The sequence below is a fragment of the Crocodylus porosus genome, unplaced genomic scaffold (assembly GCF_001723895.1).
Source record: "Crocodylus porosus isolate Cpor-Errol unplaced genomic scaffold, CroPor_comp1, whole genome shotgun sequence".
Lineage (NCBI taxonomy): Eukaryota > Metazoa > Chordata > Crocodylia > Crocodylidae > Crocodylus > Crocodylus porosus.
In genome coordinates this window covers 252,427,337-252,444,562 of record NW_017728886.1, presented here as the reverse complement: position 1 = coordinate 252,444,562, position 17,226 = coordinate 252,427,337, and the positions used below count along the sequence as shown (strand labels likewise).

The window sequence follows — 17,226 nt, the reverse complement described above, 5'->3', positions numbered from 1 at the left end:
CCCCGATTGGTGAGACTGGCCGCACTGACTGGTCACTGGGGAGGCGGCATATGCCCGCCCTGACTAAGGTGGCACCAGTCACCCATGTAATGTCTATATAGCACTTTAAACGTGTCAAGTGCAACAGAAGTTAAAGATACCAAGATAAAACAGAAAGAATTTAGGTATTACTGCCACCCCTGAGATAGCATTGTGCTTTATGAATACTTTAATAGATCTTCATCTCTGCTGTCAGTTCCTATCCTACAGGCCAGTGGACAGTAATTAAAATGTCCAAGCATGCCTAATAAGGGATAGATTCAAGTCAACAATATAAACGTCTCCAGTGCTCTTGGGCCACTTAACTGCCCAGTATGGTAACAAGGGCTTAAAAAGGAAAGAAATCCAAACCATAACATATCTTTGGGAAGAAAAAATTCCTGCTGTCTAGCAACAAGTTCCACCCAGTGGATCTAAATTTAATTGCAATGTGTTTCATTAATGATCTGGCCTAATTGAGAAGCAGCTTCTGAACAGTTTCTTCTTCTAGCAAAACATTAGTAATTGTATCCATCTGGAGCACCTTTAAACGATTAGGTTAATGTATAAATAATGATTTCTCTCAATGCATAATTAAGACACAGAGGAGTGGTCTGGCCGGGAATCACTGAAATGAGCCATTCATTTATGTCTTTCGCAGGGACCACACCATGCGCAGGGGCACCACATAGTACGCACCACTTCAAACCAATCTGCTTGGACGTTGAAGTTGGGGTTTTTCTTGTAGCTCTGGATGACGCACGATTTCGCGGCTTTCCCTGCACATTCAATGAGAACTTGGGGGCGGTCTACAGAAAGAAGCTGGACCTTCTTCAGTTCACGAACACCCCAGAACAGAACCTATATGGAAGGTTGGAGAGACATGGTCAGCAACATATAGCTACCACCAGGAACCAGGGGGCAGGTTCACTCTGGCAATACCGAGCAGCAGAGAGTACTTCTAAAGCTGGTGGGGAGGACTACAAGAACTTGCCTCAGACAACTGTCATTTTCTGCAGTAAAAAAATGGCATTACAAGTTAAAGCAATTAACAACTTCTAATCTTTAACCAAACACTGAGATCATCATCAGCAACAGCTGCAGCAATAGCAACAATAATAATTTTATTTGTAATATTCCTCTCCTTTATCAGGCACGCATGCTATTCACCTGAACAGCCACCTTCTCAGGAAACAACTTGGCATAGCCCATTGCCTATGTGATGGATGTATACAAACCTCACCCTAGCTGGGAAGAGGATAATAGCAGCTACCCTGCTCAACTAGGTCTCATGGCTACATCTAGATATGTGCAGGTAACTGAGTCAGCAGGCAGACCTTCAGAGGATGCAGCTTTCCTTTAGAAGGGGCTTGGAAAATGGAGGCAGCAAGGAGAGTTTTGAGTGGGGAAGAAGTTCACGTGTGAGAAGAGCAAGTGCCTGGTGTGAGCCCTTAAGAAGCCTAAAGAAGTAGGGCTGCTATTTTGCCAGGAACTGGGTGATGTGTCTAGAAAGGACTAGAAACACAGGCCTAGAGCTGGCAAAGGACTGCGTTGAGTTTGATTTGATATTTTCGTGAGGGTAATTGATGTTAATGTACTCCTTGGTGGAGAACTAAGGTCATCTAGATGATGGGAGTAGCCAATCTGTTGCATGAGTGCCACAAATAGCAAGGGAAACCTGTGTGTGGCATGTGGCAGGTCAGGGAGGGAGCAGGGAATACAGTGACATATTGGGCAGATTGTGGGAAGCAGAGTGACTGGGCAGGAGAAAGGGAACGGACTGGCACTTGGAGATGGAGTAGGGTTTTGTCTGTGGCACAGCTACCAAAAAAGCTGGCCCCCATTAACATGGACAAGCTGTAGCTGAAATCTGGCCCCAGTTATTTTCAAGACCAAACTCAGGGGGCAAGTTACCCACAGCTTTCAGGGCTACCTGTCCTGGCCCTCTGAATTGTTTTCACAATCCCGTGGAATTTTACTTATGTGGCTAAATAAAAAGCTTGCACAGCTAAACCTTGTGGCCTACTATGACAACGTAGGCATCTGAGAGTCTGAAACAGTTAAAATATTGTTTTTGGCCACTTACCTCCACTCTGTATTTACTTAAAATGGGACGGATGTTGGCGGGAACTGGATAAATCTGGGTAACATCAGGTGGATCTACTGAGGGAAGGCTCTGGGGACCAGAATCAGGAACCTAAGAATGAAACGGTTGATAGCTCTTACTGGTCTGTGCAGAAATAAAGATCTGCTCAGAGCTTCCTGTGACTTGTACACAGAATAGAGCACTTCACAGAGACTAGAGTTGTCATGTAAATGCAACAGTGAGAAAATGCTTTGCATCACGAGAAAGAAAGGGAAAGATTTCATGGGGAGAAATCATTTTATGTTCAACAGCATGTATTCAGGCAGCTCTCCAGAAAGTGTCTCTCTTGACTTGATAGACCATAATCAGCTATAAGGAACACATTACATGCCCTGAGTAATTATACTTAATAATATAATAACTAAAAGGCTGTCAAAAAATGATACTCTTTTAACTATGGTTCTTACTGGAAAACAAACTAAGAAGGGATGAACTGAATCATACACTGGCCACTATTTCAGAAGAACAATCTAGAAAAAAATCCAGCAGACAACATTATTTAACCATCTTTTAAGGTGATCATGGCTCTGTTAACTCTGCCTGGAAGTCACACAAAGCCTGGCATAACAGGGGTGACTTGTCAAAGTAGAAATGCTGTGTTTGGGAACAACCAAGCCCTGGAAATGTCAAGGCTGAGTCCTCCCTCTATACAGCATCCCACCAAGACTCTGGATGCAGGCAGCCCTTGTGCTTCTTGTAAGTGAACTCACATGTTTGTATTCACCTTTGGGATGGGCAAAGATGCTGATATTCATATTTACCTCATATATCTATTTTGGATTGTGTGTGTATGTGTGGGTGGGGGGGGTAGGTGGAAGGGATGTCATAATATTTGGATATTATCATTGACTTGAAGAATTCACTTAGTTGAATGACATTTACCTGTCACCATGCTCTGGTTCTCCCTTTTCCCTGCATTTTTATTTCTCAACCCACTGTAAGTTTTCAAGAGTTGTTTGGTTCCCTTCCTTCCTCCCAAGTGTCTATAAGGCAGATCTACACGCTGCCTGGTTTAGCAGAACTTTGCTTTTACTTGGTCAGGCTATGTCAAAAGAGCACTGATCTCTTTAACAAGGATCTCTTCTCTACTAAAACAAACTATGAATTTCTAGTTTACGGATTACCTTGTGTCTTGCTTAGCAACTGTGCTCAGCTTCATTACAATACATGAAGAGGTGGATATGGGAGAGGATAAGATGTGAAGTGTTTTCAGGTTAACTAAGGGACTGGGCAAATAGATCAAACAGATGGGCTGTATTGTGATACACGCTCTCTACAAACAAAAGGACATAGATGGTAAGAAGCAGCAATGCTTTGTCAAAGGCACTTCATAATTGCAAAGATAAATTATTGCTACTGAAAGGTTAAGACTATCAGCTGCCATCACCAGGGGACCTGTGAATTGGTTCTTTTAAATAGGTGTCATCTGTCTTTTTTAGGTACTGATATGTGCTACTGTGTGGGAGGCTCAATTAACATAAGGAAGAAGAGATATTTTCCTGACTACCTTGTAGGTGCAGAGAACAGAAGGGTGTAAAATATATCTCCTAGTCATTGCTCTGCTGTAAGAAGTGATGGCAATAATAAAACTAACAGCAATAATTCACATTTATATACACTAGCACCTTTTACCTATATGAATCCCAAAGCACCTTGTTTATTAGATTTCATGGAGTTTAAGGTTAGAAACAGGCATTAGATCAGCTAGTGTGAGCTCCTTTATATAACAGGCCACAGAATTATACCTGTGTACCTCAACTAAACTCAATTAATTAGATTTCAGCATTTCAGTCCTCAGAGCCACACACTGTTGCATGCCACAGAACAGGAGAAACTGCAGCATCACCCATGCCTGAGGTCCCTGCATCAAAAGTGTACTCAACAGATAAGATATGCCCCAATGCTCTGAGCAGGCCTGCATACCCCATGGTGCAGAGGAAAACAAACCAGCTCCCTGTGGCCCTCACATCCCTGCCACTCTGATACCCCACCCTGTAGGTGTCAATCAGTCTGATCCCGAGAAAGTGAGCAGGATCTGCCAGCTGGGAATCTAAGATTTCTTGGATCACCTCAGAGCTCTGCCCAACCCGCTTGATGGTCTGTCTCCAGATGTAGCCAATCTCTGAAAAAAAAGTGGGGGAGGGGGGATGGAAAAAAACACATCTGGCCAGTGAAACATGTGTGTGGGGTTGGGGGATTTATTCCTGACTTCTGCAGGCAACACAGCAGCTGTTTAGCAGCAGCTCATAGGCCAAATCTTCTGTCTGCCACACTATGAAACCCTAAATAGAACTGCATTTATATAACTTGAGTGGTTTTACTTCAGTGCCACACTACAACTATGTGAAGAAGTAAAGATTTGCACCCTCTTGGCTGGATCCAGATGTGCAGGCATGTTCAGTTTGTGGTGCTGCAAACTTCTTTGCGGTGCCACAAACTGCACGTGTTGTGTGTTTGACCGTGCTGGGGCAAAATTTGCTACTAGGATTTCCTACTCCCTTGTCTTGAGGCACACTGCCCCAGCCAGCTGGGGAGCTGTCCACTCCCCCGTCTCCACGTGTTGATTGGGGCACAGGGTTGGGGCAGTGCCTCAGCATGGAGGCTGCATGCTGGCTAGCCCCCCACACTGAGGCACCCTATGCCCCAGCCAGCCCCCATCCTGAAGCACATGGAATAGCAAGACAATGTGTCCCTCTGCAAAGCACACGAGCAGGGGCACTCACTAAAGCACATAGTAGTGGCACAAAGTAGTGGCAAGTGCATGCCCCTGCTTGTGTGGATGTGGCCATTAAGTTTATATTGCATGGAGAGTGCTAGGCGGTTAAGACACTGGCCGAGAAAGAGGAAGCTATTCTTTCACATGATTTCAAACATAAAAGTAAAGACATTTTGGTTAAAAAAACTGGACACATCTTTCTTTACAGAGCTTGTTTTGTGGTCACAATCCTAATTTCAAGCAAGGCCCATTCTGAGTCACAGGGGACTGTGAAATTGTGAAGTCAAAATTCCAAAGTTACCAATGTTCACAGGTTTGGGATGTGAAAATAGTCCTTTAATCCAAGTGAATTATGTACAAAGTGAAATAACTAAAAATAAAATGGCAACAGTTTTAATGCAAGGGGGGAGGGGGCAGGATTTTTATACAAATCTAGTAATTACACAGATGGGAACTGTTCCAAGATGTCTGGTCCAAAAACATCCCTAGTTCTTGAGAAAAGCACCTTGTGATCTTGAATGACTGCAAATGACCGAGACTGCAAGTGCTCACTAGTCATTCTCTTAATCTCGTGTTGCTTGAAGTCTCTTAAATGCTATTAAAATATTCAAATTTATTTTAACCCTTTTGTGGGAATAACAATCTTAACTTTGACAAAGGAGTGTTTCTCCCTAAATACTGCTACTCTAATGCAAAATGTCACCAAAGGGGTGACTGGTTGCCTCTGAAGCACAGAGTGAAATTGTGATTGTAGATTTATCATTTCCATTTTTCTTCTGAGTATTGTCAAGAACCCTTTGACAACAGGTGAGGCTACCAGCATGACAGGCCTCTGAGACTGAAACCTTTCAAATGTTTGAAAGTCTCTTGGCTTGAAACTGTTCTTTACTGTCCACATAGTTGAAAAATCTGAGGTGAGACTCTTCAGGCTCCAAACTGCTGGGATTAACCATAAACACCGCGAGAATGGCAACTGCTGGGTCATTTTTATATTTACTTCCCAGCTTTTAAATTGGGCTTTCGAGAGATGTTCAGATAAGTGCAGCCAAAGGCGCTGTTTTCTTTGGCCAAGTGAAATGAAATTGAATGTTTGCTTACTAGAAATGTAGATGAAATGTAAATTGAGGGGGAAAAATACTATTCTCCTATCCTCTGTCCTCAATTAAATCCCACACAGATGATGAGCTCCCTTCAGAAGCATCAAACAGACATCACTAAAAACAAAATTTAGCTCCACATGCTTCAAAGTGCAGTTTCACCCTGGAAAGTGACTGTCAAAATGGCCTCATGGTTTCAGGTTTTGCATCTTTCATTGATCCCAGAATACTCTGTTTATTAGTTAAATGATTTTTCTCCTAATTAGTAGCCCTGCAAACTCCCTGTAGGAACTGAAAGACACAGTATTGTAGCTTGTTGGCATCTCAGCAAGGTACCTTCCTTACCAGAATAAGGGCAGAATTTACCCTGCATTTGAAAACTAATTAACACTTGTTCAAATGCACTACAGCCAAACCAAAATCCAGCTCATTCACTCTCATCTGCCTTGGCTCCATATTGCTAACAGGCAGAAAAGCTGGCACGGGGGACTTTGCTAAAGCTGGCATGGAGGACTATGGACAAACACAAAAAGCTGCTCTGGGCAGCAAGAACATGCAGGGCCATTTCCCAGAACTGAAGCCCACTTTCAACTGAAGTCAACAACTGCAGCATGAGAGAGAGGGGAGTGAGGCCCAGATGATCACCAGGGCTGGCAGCTGTGAGAACAAGGGCAGGAAGTCTAGCTCCAACTTCAAGACACACAGGTGTGACAGTTACACTGGGGTCTAGGTATATAAGGTGTAAAAGGAGCTTAAAAGGGAGTACCTGCTTAAGTGAGGGTGGGACTGGAGCCAAGGTATATCTCTACCCTAGATAAGGCTAAATCTTAATGGTCAAACAATTCTAGCTCACCTGTAGTAGCTCAAAGGTAGCAAGAAGATCCCCTCCAGAGAGATTTCCACAATACAATGGGTGATAAGTCAGTTTAGGTGGCTCATACTGCTGGTCAGCAAGTCTTACCACTGGAGAAGCCACTGTAGAGCCAATGTATTCAGATTTACCCTAAATAAATAAGAATACATACTTCAGTCTTTTCCAATGTAGTCCAAATCTAACAGCAGCCTTCAAGACCCAGTGGAGCATGTGCAAGACCCAAATGTATGAGACTGGCTTTTAATATCCTAGGCACTGCATGAAGCACGCAGTAAGATACAGTGGAAGGCAGCTACTGAAATGAAGAGGGGTGAATTCCTTAAACCTATCTGAAGCTTACCAAACCTTTGGGTTCACCATTCAGCAACTCCAACGCCTATACTCTAAGTCAGTGAGATGACACCAGGCTTGCATGGGCCAGGTAAATTTGGTCTCTGTCTACATGTTGAAACAACGGTGTAATTGCATACAAATAAAATAATGCTTCTAAATGGTTCCCACTCATTACCCTCTTTAGATCTGAATTGAACAGGAATGAGTTGAATCTTGGGTTTGCAAAGATGTAACTGAAGGCCAAGAATAAGCCTCAGACTGCACCCCACTACAATATTAAGCTCCATTCCAAAAAGCCAGAAACTGATGTATCTGGCTAGGGAAGCCTATGAAATAACATGGCTCTGTTCCTTTCAGAGACAGTAACACTGTGACAGCTCATGTATTTTAACAGGAAGTATTTCATGTTTACCACTGCATCATCGTCATACAGCTCTACAACAACCACTGGAGGGAATTCAGCAATTTCCTTTCCATCACCATGAAGTACAATGTTATTGAACAGCAGCATCTGATTCCAGGTAGGAGATAATGTCTGAGAAATAATCTAATGAAAAACAGAAAATAATACAAAAAGCGGGATAACAGTGTTACGGTACAGTGTACAACATGATGGACCCCCAGAGATGCCTCAAAAGTTACCTCTTGTCCTAATATTGTATGAGCGCTTCCTATTTCTAGAGCATCTTCTACATAAGGGTCTCAAAACCTGATAATTTGAGACTGATCAATCATTTAGCCAGTTTCAAAGGAGGACTGGGCAAATTCCTAGAGGATAAGTTCATCAGTGGGTATTCAACGTGATAGTTAGGAGTGCAACCCATGGATTAGATTTCTTGGCTCTCTGAATACTGGAAGCTGGAGAGGGCGAGGTGCAGAGGATAGAGCCATCTAGACAGGTCTTGCATAAATACTTTCTTCCTTAGTATCCACTCTCGTCCACTGGAAAGGACAGGATGCTTGTGGTGTTACCCAGCATTGAATTTCTTATGATCCTGAAGCCATTTATATGGTGTAACAAAATAAGCCTTATAACGTCCCTGTAAAGGAGTTAGTAGTTTTTAATTAAATATTATCTACATTTTACAGAGGGAAATGGAACCATTTGATACTGGCTGTCAGTGATGAGGGATTCAATTAAATAGATCTCTGTTCCTATTTGGTATGGCAAGTCCAATATGGCTTTGAAAAATTAATCTATCATCTCATTTTCACGGCTGAAATTAGACATCTCTGTTCCTTGATTATGCACGAATGAGGCAGCCTTCAGAACTTACCTTTGTGGTCTGGCAGTGTGAAACAAATGTCACTTTGGCAAAGGGATCAGAAAGTCCAGTGCTGTCTGCAGCAATGAGCCCCCTGGCCTGATACATGTGAGCTCTCAGCTGGAAGAAGTGCTGTGCTGTGTCATTACAAGAAGAAATACGGTCATCAACTTTGTGAGAATAACACCATGTGTGCATAGAAAGAAGACGCAAAAAGAGGTCCAGCCTCTACCATCCACTTCGGCTAGCCCAAAGCCTTTTGCAACATCTGAGCTTAACAACACGCTAATGGGATGGGGACATGTTACTGTCATCATCCTACAAGTGGAAATTTGAGGCTTATTCTCTGACATTTTCACTTTCGGTGTCAAAATGAAGATTATCAAGAGTCTGTTAATTTTCAGTCTATGGTCATTTGACCAGACTGTCTCATGTGTGATCAGGGGACAGCAGGGCAGGCACTATGAAGAGAGGCTACGGGACCTGAACCTGTTCAGCCTCCAAAAGAGAAGGCTGAGGGGGGATCTTGTGGCCTGTTATAAACTAGTCAGGGGGGACCAGCAGGCACTGGGGAAGTCCCTGTTTCCCCGAGCACTGCCAGGAGTGACCAGGAATAACGGTCCCAAGCTGGCAGAGGGTAGGTTTAGGTTAGATATCAGGAGGCTCTACTTCACAGTTAGGGCGGCTAGGGTCTGGAACCAGCTTCCAAGAGAAGTGGTGCAGGCTTCTACCCTGGGGGTCTTTAAGAGGAGGTTAGATGAACATCTTGCTGGGGCCGTTTGACCCCAGTACTCTTTCCTGCCATGGCAGGGGGTCGGACTAGATGATCTGCTCAGGTCCCTTCCAACCCTACAAACTATGAAACTATGAAACTATGTACACATTTATTTATTACATAGCACGGTACATATGCTTTACCAAGAAAGCTGATAAGCCTCTCCCTCTGGGACATTTAACACTAGATAGTATAAATACTATAATCTGTGCTGTGCAGACCAAATGTAGAATGAGTGGAAGATAGAGGGAGTAGCATAATATAACAGGCCCCTTCCTGCTCCAACACCTATGACTCCATGAAGCAAGTGGAGCTTCCATGAGGCTCATCTTTGCAAATGGTGAGTGCTCAGCAGCACTGAACTCAGCAGCCAGAATCAGCCTCCAAGGATCAAAACATTTAGCATATCTTAAATAGAAAATGCAATGATTTCAAGCAGACATCTTGAAGGTTCACAGCCCTGCTAAATCAGAATATTTTGTATCTAATGCTCCTTACAACTACTAAGCTTCTTGGCTTCTATACTGCAGAAGTACTCTCTTACTTTTGTAGCGCAGATAGGCAGGGTCAGGGGCACCATGGTGCCCTGTGCTAGCTGTGGAGGGCTCTTCAGTCTCATATCCAACAGGCAAGTTCTCCATAATGGCGTGGGCATACTTGACAGAACCAAGCCAGAGGTAGGTATCAACTTTTGCATGTACGTTCCAACCTGGTGGGCGTTTTCCTGGTAGCTGAAGAAATTCACACAGCAAGTGACAAGTGCCAGAAAGAGAAATTGTTCAATGTTATGAACAGCTTAGATAAGGCATGGTAGACAAGGAATAGGTCCTCGGTGAATATACTGACAAATGCAATGCCTGCTTCACAGGAAGAATGGCTGTGGGACATACTTGCCTCTAAGCAAGAAAATAACTGACTTAGCTGGAAAAGTCTGCTTTCAGTGGCAACCCCAGTGTAGCGTGAAACCTGGTTTATTCTACAAAACACATGCAAATTTGTCTCTCCTGGTTGCTCTCTTAAATTTCCCATTCTTTAGTCCATTTTTCAATGGATGTTACTTTCCTGTGCTGCTGCTCCTGGTCTTAATATTACTGTATTACTGCATAGGCAGGGCAGGAAAAATTCATATAAAATGGTACCGTTTTTTACAAAAAATTCCACAATATTGACCTCCTTTCTTCTCTCCCATTCCTTCTCTGCTTAGTCTGCATTTTACACTGTTTATTATTAGGAAATTCTTGGCATAAAAGCAACTAGACTATAATTACTTTGCACTATTTTTCCAAGTCTCTAACAACTGAAGACTGCTTATCTGGTTTGGTTTGGTTTGTTTTTTGCCCCCTCCCTCCCACCCCCCCCCACACACATAGTGTACCTTTGGTATTTTAAAGAGAACAGAAACATCCCACCATTGGGATTTTCTGTCAAGTTTCCCAATTACAATTTGTTTTCAGATAAAAACAGAACTGACCATACTGTGCCTATGAGGCTTAATCTAATTGACCAAAACAATTCTTATGCCAGATCCTCTCACTGAGCCTCATTTTGTGTTCAAAAGGACCGCTTCTAAAATGGGCTTTATCTAATTAAAATAAAATCAAACATTTGAATAGAAAGAGAAGTCATCTCCCATATGTAAGGTTTGAAAAAAATTAACAAGTTGCTTTAAAAAGAATGGTAAAAATAAATGCACTGAAAGGTTTTAAAAGGTAGTTAGAGGTGTGCATAGCAAACTACTTTGACAATTAGAAGAGGCTAGACACCCTATCTGCTCTCTAGATAAGCTTGTGTGAATAGTTTCAACTATTACAGAATAAGCTACTAACTGTCTGTTGTTTCAGTAAGTTCAGGCTTTTCAATCAAGCTATTGACAAGGGGCAGTGATTCAACTCTATGATATTTCATTGTGTGCTGTTACTGTACATACTGTTTCTGTATATAACATCCACTCAGCCCATCTTGTCTGACACATACAGGCTGTAGTGCTTTATATGTATTTCTGTATATGTGTGCATATACACATACATACATACATACATATATATACACACACACATACATGTATCACATATGCACACATACTTTAAATTGGAGCTATAAACAATTTTACATTCTATCTGAAACTGTGCTTCCTTGTTGTCTGAGCATAACTGTTAGCAACGTGTTGGCAATTCTCCATGGAGTTTTCAAAGTTTGCATTGCAATGCATTTGTTAGAGAATAAACATTTAGTGAGGCTGTACATATTGCATCTGTATATGCGTGTATATGGACTTATGACAGACACTGCAGCAACAAAAGGAATAAATCACTTAGCAGGATGGTGGACATGTATAAGAGAAGACGATAAACAGGTAAAGATAAAATATACAGTATTTCAACTACACATATAGTTGAAATATGAATACGCATAACATTGAAACAGAATATGTATATATATGTATATATATACATATATGTGTGTGTATATATGTGTGTGTGTGTGTGTGTGTGTGTGTGTATCAGTGTCTTCCAGCTTCTTCAAGTTAATTCCTTATTTAAAGTCAACATCCTTACATTGATTTAAAATAAGTATAAACATGTATTGGTAATAACAATGGTAAACTTAGAAAATCTCTTTGTGTGCAGATTCCAAATCTTTGACAGAAAATGCTTGACTTTGAAGGGGCAGAGCATGCACATAGTAGAGAAGCAATATTTTGGGGCTTTACTTCATAATCAGATTTTCAGTGCTTTATTATGGGCACTGACAGACGTGTAGGCCCCCGCTCTAACTCGCGGCACTTTACATGAAGTGCCATGACTTAGAGAGTCCCCCACAAAACTAAAGACAGGGGAAGGGGGATTGAGCCTGCCTACAGGAGCCCAAGGAGCCTGCCTGCAGCTGAGGAGTCCCCTCTCTCCCCCAGCCCTGCTCCCCACCCCTGCTCTGGGGCTGTCACTAGAAAGGGAGGTGGAAGGGATGAGAGATAGCGAGCTGGGGAAGGTCAGGGAGGCTGCAAGGTGAGGGGGCTCCAATCCACCCCTGCCCCCCTCCAGCTCAGGCTGGGCAAACCCCAGCCTGCAGCTTGCTCTCCCTCTCTTCCTGCTGACAGCCCCAGGGACAGGGCTGCACTGCATCAGCCCAGCCCCAATCCTGCCACAAATTAACGTTAGGGAACAAAAGTTTGCTAAGATGCTGTAAAGTGCAATGCTTTCATCTGATCCCTCATCTGATCGGGGTAATTTGTCATATGATCAGCCACATTAAAAGCACTCTGCATCCACGCATGTGTCACAGCACGGCTATAGAGCACTTTCAGAGGCTGATCATGCAAGAAACATAACGTCTGCCTGCACCCTCAGTCTCCTGACTGCCTTGTGAGACTCCCTGGAGGTCTCAGTTCACTGGATGAGAAACACTGCTTTTGCTAATGCAGACAAACCCAAAACCATGTTGAAGCTCAGATGGCTAGAACCTAAAATGAAATTCCTGGAATGAGACCTGGATAAGGACAATTTCCAAAGAGTTACCTGCTAAAAACATTTTAGTAAAGGATCCTGATGTCCCAGACTTACTTTCAGGAAATGGGTTTTAATCTTCCCACAGTTTTTGCCTCTCTGCTCAGCCACAGGAGAATAGAGTACATCTTTTGCTGAGATCCTAGCATAGGCAACTCTCTTGTTGTTGCTGAGCATCCAGATGAACACATCGGGCACAGTATGCTGAGGCTATTAAAGTGACAAAGACCAGAATTTCAGTGGTTTGAACATTAAGCTAATGAGTGATCCTCTTTTTACACACAACCATTATTAATTTGTGTTAAACATCAACTCATAACAGCTGATTTTCTTCAACTATTTGACAAGGCAAAAATCAGCATCTCCTGAGAACAGCTAGACATGGATCATAAATTAAAGAAATAATTAGTTTGTGCCTCAAAATTCAAATCTGTCTCTGAACAAAGCTGGAGGTAAAGAGCTTTGTACAGGGATTTAAGGAGCTCATGCTGTTCAGATTATCAAAGAAAAGACTAGTAGATGACTTGATCATGACTTATAAGGACCCACAGAGGGGGAAAAGGCTATAATAGCAGATGTTTAATTTTTCACATAAAAAATAATATAAAGATACAGCAGTGAGAAGCTGAAGCCAGAAAAATTCAAACTAGGAATAGAGTGAACTTTTTAAACACAATTTTTAGCCACTAGAGAATCTTGACAAAGGATGTGGGATTGAGGTCTTTAAACCAATACGGAATTTATTGCTAAAAGAGATGGTCTTGTGCCACCAGAAATTAGTGGACATGGTGTAGAAATGACCAGGTGAAAATCTAGGGCCTGTATTATATACAGATGACGCTAGCCAGTCACATTATCTTCTGACCATTAAATCTGTGGGCTTAGTCCTCACTCCCCATTAGACCACAGGATAAATAAGAAAGAGGAGACATTGATCTATTTTTCATAAGGCCAAGGTTGAATAAGAACTAGCAGCAGCTTGGAAGAGAAGTAACAGCATTGGCTACTGTTGTAACTGAATTCCTTCATTACCATCTTCAGTGTGAGGGTGCAAGATTCAGAATAGGTCCAACAAAGACCATCCATATAATTAAAGATCCACTGGGTGACCCACCTCTTCCACCCCTCATCCGTAGTGAAAATTAAGGCTTCATAGAGCACAGCTATATGGCAGACAGAGGGCTGCAAACTGCCCAAGTGATGCCCTAGATCCTGCTCTTCCATCATGGACCTTTCATTAAGGCCCCTTCTTTGCTCTAGATCAGGGGTTGGCAAAATACAGCCTGGGGACCACCAGGCACTTTCGTCTGGCCCACGGTGGCCCCCAATGAATTGAACCCCACCCAGCCCTTCCACACAAGCGTGGGAGTGAGGTGCCTACATTCGCTCCCAACATACACTATTATGTTTTGCTCCCACTCTCATAAGCACAAAGGCCCGGCCTAGGCAACACTGGGCTTGCTACTGCAGGCTTCCCTGGCATCTCGTTCCCTCCAGGCAGCAGGCAGGGAAGTTGGTGGGGGGGGGCGCTGCACGCGGGTGGCAGCGGTGCAGAGCTTGGGTGGGCAGGGTGTGGGTGTGAAGGTGGGTGGGGAGTATGGGGACCCCTCCCACCTTCCCCCCATGGTGCGCAGCCTGGCAGAGAGTGGAGGCAGCAACAGCAGCAGGGGTGATGCTGGTGCCTGGCTCCAGCCAACACTGCACATCACAGCCAGGAGCTTCCAGTAGCAAAGGTCAGGTGTTAGGGGTGGGACTTCCGGTCCCAAGATGGCAGCCAGTGGGGCAGGGCAAACTTCAAGGGGCGGGGCTACTCACTAAACCTTGTTAAGCAGCTCTCTGCCCAAAATAATTGCCTGCCCCTGCTTCATCATTACTTTTTTCTGAATCTCACCATGGAACCTAGCATGCAAGTGCACATCTGGTGCATCCAGCTTCACCTGATCACTCTGCTCTGGCCACAGGGACATTTCCAATATTGCAAGCAGTGAGTGAGGTGATGGAGAGCAGTGGGCATCCTCAGGTAGCTGGCACTGAGCTCAGGATTTTACTGAGACATTGGGACCTGTATAAAGTTCTCTGTTGGTAGTGAATTACCTCTTCAACCAGGAATAGAATTTTCTCTATAAAGGTCTGGGTCTCACGCATCATTTCATCCACGGATATTTTCTTTTTCTGCTGTTGAATAATTCCTTGAGCATCATTTGACAATGCTTCCTGAAACAAGAATAGATGGCACGTAAATATTTCATAGATGCTATTGTATTCATGAAAAGCACGTCAAACTATACAACTAGACACGCAAAGGAAAATGTGTACTTAGATTCACGATGAAAAATGTGGAAGTGCTTTACCCTGAAGTGGGAAAAGCTAATGAAATGTTTTTCTTGTCAAAACAGAAGAAATTTACTGAACAGGATCTATAGAAACCTAGCATTTTCTCCAAGCATGTGTATTTATATCATGGAAATTTGTGTTTTCTTTGCCTAGAGCAATGGAGCAGAACCCTGGTAGTTGGATACATGCAGTGCAATATTACAGGCATTAAATACAACTAATAAATGCATTTAATGTTCAACTCTAAGATTTAGCTGAAAACACTGAGATATATAAAGAACACTGCACATTTACTGCACAGTTACTACATTGGATGGCTCCAATATCGACCTGCTAATGAAGGCCTATGTTAGCTGTACTGGAGATTGTCCAACATTCCTCATCCTTCAGGGGCCGGCTCTGCAGGACCGTACACTGAAAGAAGACAGTCAAACAGAACTGATGGTCCAGTAGTTAGAGTGTTAATATGAGATTCAGATTAGCCCTGGGTTCCATTCCTGCCTTTACCACAGACTTCCTGTGTGGCCTTGTGGCAAGTACCTTAGCCCCGGACCCTACACAATATTTACATGCTTAACTCACACCAATTTCAACAGAAATTTGATGCCACAATACCTTTGAGGTTCTGGACCTTAGTCTATCAGTTTCAGTTTCCCATCTTTAATAAGGGGATAATGCCATTGTCATATCCCACAGGTGTGAACAGAATATATTACAGATTGTGAGGCACTCAGATACTATGATAACAAGGGCCATATTGGTACCTTGATTACAGGGTATACATATGAGAGAGAGAGGCAAAAACACATGCAATATTTAATTCTTTTTGTATATTCTGAGCAAGATTCTTGTCTATCTAGAGGCCCTTTTACCTAATTCAGGCAGTATAAAGGAGGCTTAAAGGGCATGGTGTGAAAATCAAATAGAATTTGAAAAATCTACACAGATGTGGAAAATAAAGCACAATATAAAGGGCCTGATTCTTCTATCATTCAAACCTATATCCACCAGAACAATTAAGCAGGATATGAGTGTTTACACTAATCAACGTTAGGAATGACTCAGTCTAACTCAATGATCTGGGGCTATTGTAATGCCAAGTACTGGTAAGAAGAACCTAACTCAGGGGTTGTAAACTGGGGGTACACTGGGGGTACACATACCCCCAAGAGTACTTAGAAAGAATGCAGGGGGTACACCCAGGTGGGCGGGCAGGCGGGTATGGAGTGCACCCTGGGGTGTGGCAGCAGCGGCATCTCCCCTGGCACCATCCCATACTTTGCACGAGAGCAAGAGGAGTGCGCTGGGCACCACTGGCCCTACACAGCACACTGCAGCACCTTACTGTCCCCTACCTCAACTTGCTCCCAGAAGCAGGGCACCAGGGACGAGAGCAGCGGTCCCTCTCTGTGGACTGCACATGCACCGCCTGGCCAGCCGGGGGGGGAGGGGGGGGGGAAACTCGCATGCAGTGGCTGTCACTGCCACCACCCAATGCTGCCACCACTGCACACCACACCGCTGTCCCATGGCTGGCTGCACGTGCAGCTCTGTGGGCTGCTGACACATCTCACACCTCACGCACCGCCTGTCAGCAGTGCCACATGTGTGATTTGCCACAAGAAAGTGGCACAGGGCCCGGCAGTGGCAGCATGGGATGGTGGCAGCCACTATGTGCAAGTCTTTGCCCCCTCCCCACTCCCGGCTGACTGGCCAGGTGGTGCATGTGTGGCCCACAGAGGGGCCCTCACCTATCTGGCCCCGGTCCTGGGAGCGGGCACAGAGACACACTCACTCCCCTTCTCGATCTGCCCCACCCAGCCCCTTCCCTCTCCCCTGACCCTTTCCCCCACATACACTTACCTGCTGGATTTGTGTGTGTGTCTGCATCTCCGTGTGTCTGTATCTGTGCCTGCATGTGTGTGCCTGTGCCTTTGTGTGTGTGTGTTTCTTCCCTGCCTGCCCAGCTGCAGCAGGCACATGGCATTGTGCAGGTCTTGTGGCAGCGGGGTGCAAAGTCCAGCCTGCAGCAACAGCCGCCTCCACCCCATGCACAGATCTGGGGGGCATGTGTCCCTCAGACCTCCACCGGGATGTATGCAGTTGCAGGAAGTCCTCCCCTCTTCCCCCCCCACCCCCGCCTCCCAGATGAACCGCTCTCATGGCTC

General features: G+C 44.1%; 1 protein-coding gene across 1 annotated transcript in view; it reads right to left on the bottom strand.

Annotated features, from left to right (window-relative positions):
• Positions 1-17,226, bottom strand: part of FER1L6 (fer-1 like family member 6) — a 104,788-nt gene that overhangs the window by 35,097 nt on the left and 52,465 nt on the right. The window contains exons 17-24 of the mRNA XM_019546559.1: positions 14,819-14,938; positions 12,782-12,934; positions 9,769-9,955; positions 8,462-8,586; positions 7,597-7,731; positions 6,831-6,980; positions 2,105-2,215; positions 718-879 (exon numbers count right to left, since the gene is read on the bottom strand). Coding sequence (XP_019402104.1) covers positions 718-879; positions 2,105-2,215; positions 6,831-6,980; positions 7,597-7,731; positions 8,462-8,586; positions 9,769-9,955; positions 12,782-12,934; positions 14,819-14,938 — 1,143 coding nt within the window. The remainder of the gene's footprint in view (positions 1-717; positions 880-2,104; positions 2,216-6,830; positions 6,981-7,596; positions 7,732-8,461; positions 8,587-9,768; positions 9,956-12,781; positions 12,935-14,818; positions 14,939-17,226) is intronic.